We start from the raw sequence: 8230 nt of genomic DNA, 5'->3' as shown, positions 1-8230 counted from the left end.
AAAATTAAAACTTTATTCTTTATTTGTTCCTGGATATAATATGATAATAATTATTATCATATTAACTAAACTAGCTGAAATTCGAAATATCGTTAAGAAATTGACGGTAAAAAACTGAACAAAATAATCAGGACGCCGTCAAAATAAAATCATTCGCCTTCGCACAAAATTGCTTTTTGAATAAGTGGCAACACAGTGAATGGCTATTTCCAAAAACACATTTATCGATAACAACCACTGTTCAGGTGGCAACAACAATCAATCACTATCAAAATAGGCGATACAAAAACAAAACAACTGAATATCTAAATATCTAGCTTGTTGGGGTGTTGTGTAGTGTTTTGCATTGTTATTTTGCCTACGGTTGTCTTTGTTCAAATTTTCAACAATCAAGCATTATTTTTTATAGATAAAAGTAGAAAAGCGTGTGTATGTGCAATTGTGATGAGATAAATAAACAAGGACTTTGTATTACCAAAAAAAAAGAAGTTAAATAATTTAATTATCTTCTCCCATCAATAAAAGGAATTTTTGTAACAAAGACCCAAGTCCTCAAGCAAAAAACTGGACAATATGGTGTCCCTCGAATTGAGTGTATTGACCTTAAACGTATGGTAAGTGAGAAGAATATTAATCAACAACAACAAACAACAATGTTTGCAAATAAAAAAATAACAAAAGCTGTGTGTTTGCATAGTAAAATAGTAAATGTTGAAATAAAAACAAACAAACGAAACACTTGCTTGAACTGTTAACAATTCAAGGTCAATTAAATTAATTTTGATTTGATATGTTCCTGTTTCGACTTTTTTAGGGGTATACCGTTTGTCTCCTCAGATCGAGCCGAACGTATGCAACACATTGGCAAGGAGTTGAGCTCGGGTAAATATGATATTGTATCACTGCAGGAGGTATGGACGGAAAAGGATAGCATGGTGTTACAGGAACTGACAAAGGCAATATTACCATATGCCCATTATTTTTATAGGTAATTTGTATATAGAGTGCTAAAATTTAGCTCAGTAATAATTGTTTCTTTTTTAAATTTTAGTGGCGTTATTGGTGCTGGTCTATTGGTCTTGTCCAAATTTCCCATAGTTAGTACACTTTTCCATTCATGGACCGTAAATGGTTATTGTCATCGCATCCAGCATGCCGATTGGTTTGGCGGCAAAGGTGTTGGCATGTGCAGAATACGTGTGGGCGATCGCTATGTCCATCTCTATAATGCCCACGTAAGTATTTTTACGACAGTTTTTTTGGGAAATTAAATTTTTTAGAATGTAGGAATTTTTGAAAGATGGCAGAATTTTGAAATTTGCTGAAAACTTTGCTTTGTTACTGTTGAAGGCTCAATTAGATGATTGCTTAAGTCTGGAGTATTCCCCCATTGGCTTAACTTCATATTACTGCAAGAATTTAAACGTTTTTACTACTACAACCAATTTTCCCTTTATGAACATTTTTTATTCAAAAAACTCCCTAAATATGTCCCAAATATTTGACAAAAGTGGATGGACAGATTGCATTCCTAACCCTCAAAAGTTGATGGGTGCATCTAATACATATAAATTCAAGAGTCCTTTTGAAATTAATCAAGTTCTTAATTAGAATTCAGTAAGTGGTTAACACTTTTCAAATTTTGCCGAGATTGACTTCTGAAGTTCTAACTATAAAATTCAATATAAGGCAATTAAATTAAAAGTTTGATAATATTGGTCTAATCGTAGTCTTGACCTACTTCAAAATTTATAAGTTCCGACACGTTTTCCATTAAATCTACAAAATTCGCTTAAACTGTACCATAATTTCGCACCACAACAATATGGGCATAGACTTGCTAAAAAAAATCAGAAACCACACCACAGCAAAAGTGTGTGTGTTTATCATATACAATATTTCATTTACTTTAACACAATATGGTTGTTGTTGGTAGTTTTCATTTTAAGCTGCAAACGAACACGCATAAAATATGCAAAAGCCTATCACTATTATACAGCTGTGTGCTTAAAGATATTTTGTTGTTCTTGTACACACTTCCAGACACACCACTTCAATAATTGATAAGAATTAAAAATGTAAACATATTTTTAGCTGTTGGTTGGCTGCTAACCTTTAGTCGGTGTCTCTGATTGTTCTATAGGATAAATTTCATTGTAGGACAATTTTCACAGCAGAGTTAAGGAATGATTATTAAAAATAGAAAAAATAAAATAAAATAAAATAATGCACATATGTTATAAAAATGTTTCGTGTAGGGAGGGTTGGATGAGAAGTTGAATATATGTTTGTAATTGAATTCAGATCATGGACTATTCATCTTGCAAGTTTTGAATTCATGTATATGTTTAATATGTTTAAGCAACAATATTTCCTTTCTTTGGATTTTAATATAAATTTAATTAGTTTCTTTGTAACCAAGTCCATCAGGACAACAAATCTACAATTCCCAAGATTAGTTTATCAATGATGACCAATATTCTACAAATTTAATTAATTATTTTTTTAGTGGCCCGGTAGCATTTTATTTGTTTAATTAAATTTTCCTCGTGCCACGACTAACAAAGCATTTTTGGCACTGGGCCAGCAAATGTAAAGAAATGTTTAATTGATTAACTTTTTCTAAGATTTTCCCTCTACAATGTTTCATATTTTGGCATATTGGAATAATGATCATTTATTTTCTCCCACAACAACAGCAACGCTATTTAAAATAATCATTTGGTCAATGACCTGTTGAATATATAAAACATAGACATTATGTGTAGTTGTCTAACATGCGCAAGCTATATCGTCATAGGAGATTAGGCAAATACAGTCGAACCTCTATTATAGGAAAAATGACTATTAACTTAAGAAAGAAAGCTAAATCGATTCCCAGATTTAGGTTCTGGAAGGCTGATTCTTTATACCTCGGTTCCCAGTCAAGTTGACGTACATTTTTTCAAGTAAAGCCAAAAAGGGGAGATAGGTCGAAAATGTCAGGTAGCTAGACTTATCCCACCTCTATTCGCATGGTTGTTTGTGTAGACGCTCATACTGCTCTGATTCTTTTCTAATCTGGCTCTGTTTTTATCTCCTATTGCCTACTCCATTTGGAACGAATTTGGCAATTTTCGAAACAATAAAATCCGTTAAAAATCCTGTTAATATCTTAAAAAACACCGAATATGGCCGTTATATTGGGGTCAATACAACGACGTGAACCTGCATAGGCAACTTGAATAAAAAAATCGCTGAAAATGTCGCTAATATCACCAAAATACCGAATATAAGGAGGTACATTTATACTGGGGCTATACGTGTGGATATATACGTGGACCTGCACAGACAATTTTCTGTCTTAGGCTGTAGTTTTCATTACGAACTTCAAACACCAAATTTGAAACAATTCCGTTGAATAGTGTCACTAAAATCATCCAAATATCGAATACCGGGATGTACCGTTATGTGGGGCCTATACGAAGACGTGGATCTGCACAGACTGTAGTTTTCATTACGAACTTCAAACACCAATTTTGAAACAATTCCGTTGAACAGTGTCGCTAAAATCATCAAAATATCGAATATCGGGATGTACCGTTATGTGGGGCCTATACGAAGACGTGGACTTTCAAAGACAATCTTCTGTCATAGGCTGAAGTATCCATTACAAACTTCAAATACCAAATTTGAAACAATTCCTGTAAATGATGTCGATAAAATCATCAAAATATCGAATATTGGGAGGTGCCTTTATATGGGGGCTATACGAATGCGTGGACCTGCACGGACAATTTTCTGTCATAGGCGGCTGTAGTATCTATTATGAACTTTAAATACCAAATTTGGAACACTTCCGTTAAATAATGTGGCTTAAATCACCAAAATACCGAATATCGGGAGGTGCCCTTATATGGGGCCTTACCAAAACGTGGACTTACATGGCCTATTTCATTTCGTTCTGAAGTTCGAGTGATTTCCACAGACGGAAGAACACCCCTAAATCGACATAGAATTTTATGCTAATCAAGAATATATACTTTGTGGGGTCTAAAATGTATATTTCGAGGTGTTACAAACGGAATGGAAAACTTAATATACGCTCCATACTATGGTGGAGGGCATAAGAACCATTGTTTAAGGATATACGTGAACAGAAGTTCTCATAGTTCTGACATTTTGTTTTATTGCCACCATTCAAAAAAAATTCCCTTTTCTTTTTCACAGTTACATGCCGAATACGATATGGATAACGACGACTATAAGACACATCGAGTCATACAAGCCTTCGATACAGCTCAATTCATTGAAGCAACACGCTGGGATTCGGATGTTCAAATATTAGCTGGTGATTTGAATACAAAACCAAAAGATATTTCTTACAAGTAAGACTATGTACCTTTGAACCCATAAATGTTTTCATATTTATGATTTCTGACTTTTCAGAGTTCTCCTGCATACATCGGAAATGACAGACACCTGCAACTCGGATTCGGTGACAACGAATGAATGCAAACACAACTCGTATACACCGAAAAAGGTGTTGGGCAAAAATCTCAATGGCTTTCGTATCGATCATATATTTGTACGAAGTGCCGATTCCATTAAGACCGAGATATTAGAATATAAATTACCCTTACCTCATCGTGTGCCTGGACAAAAATACAGTTATTCTGACCATGAGGCTGTGCAGGTGCGTTTACTTTTAAGACCTAAGGGAGACGATGAAGATTCATGTTCTGTGCGGCATGTTAGTGCAGCCATAGATGGCAGTGATAGTATGCATGATGTACAATTGACGCCACCCAATACACCAATACCGAATGGCAAATCTCATTCCAATGGCCATGTCGAAGAAGATTGTGCCGCGGCAACGGATAAAACTTCCATTAAGGTGGCTGTTATTCAAGAATCAATCGATCTCTGTGAAGGACATTTGAATCAACTGAAAACCGATAGGGCTGTGTATTTTACAATATCTTTTATACTATTAACCGCTTTGATTCTAATGGCCGAATTCCCCGTACCACATGGCTATAAAACTCTGTATTTATTGCTCAAACTTTTGGTATTCGGTGTCATTTTGTTTTGTGTATTTATGGGCTCCCTTTGGAATCTCATGGAACGTAATGGCACGCTATCGGGCAAGACATCAATGGAAATGAAATTGGCCGGTTCAAAATTGTTGCCATTGAAAACCGACTGACAAGATATATCCGGAATAAAACTAATGCTGAAATGTGAAAATCTAGTGCCATCACCAATGGCTGTGATGTCATTACCCTTATCGACTCTCTCAATGCCAGTAGAATTTGATATACAGCAGCCAAGTTGCCAAGCTAAGGCAAATATCATGGAAACCAGTCAAACCTATCCCAATCTGCATAATCATTCCCTAAAACATTGATTATCATATGCAACAACATCAAAACTCCCACTACTTTTCCAATAAACAGCTCAAACTGCATTTAAATATTCTATACTTACCCCCTTAAAAAGCTATGCAAAAAATTGTGATTACACAAACATAGAAAACAGCGACAACCGATCCCGCGAAATAAATCAACTTCCAAACCAAGATGATCTTATTTTTGAATATCGTTCATTACTGTTTAAAGTTTATCTTAATTCCTTACTTAGTTAAGCTTTTATTATTTTTTTTGTGTGCTTAATTAATTTTAAGTCTTATGTAAAGCCGTGTGGCTTCAATCATGTTATCTGTATTAGTAATAAGTTAAAATAACAACATAAAAATGATAGTATTTTTAATGCTGTATTGTTATTTTGCAACTCCGAAAAAATATGTATTTTTTTTAGTTTTTGCAACAAATTTAAAATCAGTAGCTGAAAAGATAAGCACTTCTTTTTTCAGTGAAGCTAATTGTGTATGATTTTTTTTTTAATTAAATCAATTAAAATGAGTCCCGTTTTGCCGATTTTTGTTAAGTTTATGGACTTGTTTTTTAAAGTCTCTTGTGAAAAAAAATATTTTTTAGTATTTAATATCGAAACTTATGGGGCTTTCCAATTGCTATGTCTGGTACTTTTATTGGAAAGACATAACATTATATTGTAGATTTAAGTTATTTCATTTAATAACATTTGTGCAATCGTTTTTTGTTAACATTAAAATACAAAAGCAATCCCATATCTGTATAAACATATGTACATAAAATAGTATTCTATTTTTAATACATCAAGATCTACAATAATAAAAAGCAAGACATATTACACGGATTGTTTTATTTTATGTCTCGACTGTGAAAACCGTAAATTGGAATCAGTCTTTAAAAAACATCCTGGCACCCGTCCTTTAGTTTTAAATTGCCTAACCCTCTAGAGGTGGATATGCAAATTCAGAGGCTTTTGTTGGAAATGCGGACATCAATTTTCTCGAAGTTCATAAGTCGGGATATGCAGTCGTGGAATTCTTCAATCAGTATCCGTCTAGCAATGGTTTCCTTTTCGGAAGACAGAGCTTTTTCGTGTGGATCCACAAAAGACGGGAGTATGTATCCATTCTGATAATACAGGGTGAGATAAAAAAACTCCAACAAATTCAAACGCCACAATTTTTAATTTTTTTAAATTTTATTAAATGAAAGCAAAAAAGGTGGGAAATATCATCAAATTTTATGGCCTTCAAACGACCAATGAAACCGTCACACGCTGTCCGAACCCCATTTCCGGCGAAGCGGTTGCTTGAGGTGATCGACACTTTGATATTTTTTATGGCGGCCAACAAACTGCTGGACAAGGAATGTTTTCTCATCGGAGCGGAGAAAACCAAATTCTGCAGTTCACCACTTTCGGCCAAGCGAAGCAACTCTTTAGCTCTTTTGAGTCTATTTTCTTTCAGTTGCGATGTAAATTCTTGCACTTTTTGGAATTTCAATGGCTTTACCTCGAGTTCATTTTTCAATATTTGTCGAATGGAATATTGCGATATGTACAGCTCACGAGCCATTTTTCGACCACTGCGACGCGGGTTTCGATCAAGTTGCTTCTTTACTTTTCGAACCATTTCTGGAGATGTTGTTTTCTTCCGTCCACTTCCTTCACCTCGGGCTTCGCACAAAAGATTTATTAACATTTAAATGCTGAAGTGCTCTAACGATAGTCACTTGTGGTTTTCCAGCCAAATATAAAGAAATCACACTATTACGCTTGAATTCCATAACGAATAACTTTTTTTCTGTATAATTCTCATCTAAATTCTTTTGTACGCTTGTAAACAATATAATGAGCTGTCACTGGAATAATTTTAACAGCTGTCGGACTAGTGGCTTAGAAATGACAGCAGTCTGAAGTTGGTTGCAGTTTTTTCATCTCACCTTGTACCTTTATGCAGTAAATATCTTGCTTTCCAACATCACGACCTTTCGTTTTTATGAGGAGGGGCCATCACATTTTATAGTTTTCAATAGCTCTTTCGGTTGGTCTAATATATAACTCCGGACGAGATGCTCTTGAACATGGCTGGAAAAGATCGATCATAGATTGGAGCAGTTAGATCGCTAAGAAGCTAGGTTGGCTTCCCAATTGCTACATTTCTGGTAATGAAACAGTAGATTAATTGGCAAGACATGGATCTGATTCAATCGATATTTAGGTCGACAACTTGGTTAAGCCCCCTCTGTGGTATTTTTCCCAGTTCTACACGAGCATTACTCCGGGAAATTTCAGGAAAAATGGCTCGATGAAAAGGGATGTTATTTCCAAAAGAAATTTTGGCTTACACTGTCCGGAGAGAAAACAAGGTTGCTCATCATCCTGGCTTAAAACTTGTTGTGGGAATCATCACAGATCATAAGTGTAGTAACAACTACTCCTATTACTGCAGCCTCTGCCAAAATGAAGAAGAAACTGAAACCGTCGAACATTTACTCTGTCACTGTCCATTTCTGTTCGGTGTGAGACTTATGGGGGAGCAAATTATTCATGATCTGTCTTTATTCTCCAACATAGAACTATAGACAATAAGATAACTTCCTATTCGAGGACGATTATTGTTTAAACGGTAAATATTTTCTCAAAACTGAATTATTTTCTTTTCTATTCTCTCTTTTTATATGATTTGTAATAAACACAGAACAGTTGTCTTAAGGCATCTGGACATCTTTAACCTAACACAACAACAGATTGGGAAAGATGGACAGATCTTCTGCACTCTACAAGTTCTCAATTTGTATCATTTTTAGCTTTAGGAGACTTATTTTCTAAGTTAGATGTGGGTGGTTCCTTTGCA

At 34.8% G+C, this 8230-nt stretch overlaps 1 protein-coding gene across 1 annotated transcript; it reads left to right on the top strand.

Annotated features, from left to right (window-relative positions):
- The first annotated feature begins 266 nt into the window (after positions 1-266).
- Positions 267-6213, top strand: LOC101895981 (putative neutral sphingomyelinase). The gene is made up of 5 exons (XM_059125990.1): positions 267-614; positions 815-988; positions 1052-1235; positions 4210-4367; positions 4429-6213. The coding sequence occupies exons 1-5, from the start codon at positions 574-576 to the stop codon at positions 5186-5188; spliced, it is 1317 nt and encodes a 438-aa protein (XP_058981973.1). The 5' UTR covers positions 267-573; the 3' UTR covers positions 5189-6213.
- The last annotated feature ends 2017 nt before the right edge of the window (positions 6214-8230 follow it).

The sequence above is a fragment of the Musca domestica genome, unplaced genomic scaffold (genome assembly GCF_030504385.1).
Source record: "Musca domestica strain aabys unplaced genomic scaffold, Musca_domestica.polishedcontigs.V.1.1 36, whole genome shotgun sequence".
Taxonomy (NCBI): Eukaryota; Metazoa; Arthropoda; class Insecta; order Diptera; family Muscidae; genus Musca; species Musca domestica.
The sequence above is the reverse complement of the archived record's forward strand: the minus strand, read 5'-3'. Positions and strand labels throughout refer to the sequence as shown.

Coding starts and splice junctions, on each gene's coding strand:
- LOC101895981 (XM_059125990.1), top strand. CDS start 574: ATGGTGTCCCTCGAATTGAGTGTATTGACCTTAAACGTATG. Junction 615..814: donor GTATTGACCTTAAACGTATG/GTAAGTGAGAAG, acceptor CGACTTTTTTAG/GGGTATACCGTTTGTCTCCT. Junction 1,236..4,209: donor TCCATCTCTATAATGCCCAC/GTAAGTATTTTT, acceptor TCTTTTTCACAG/TTACATGCCGAATACGATAT.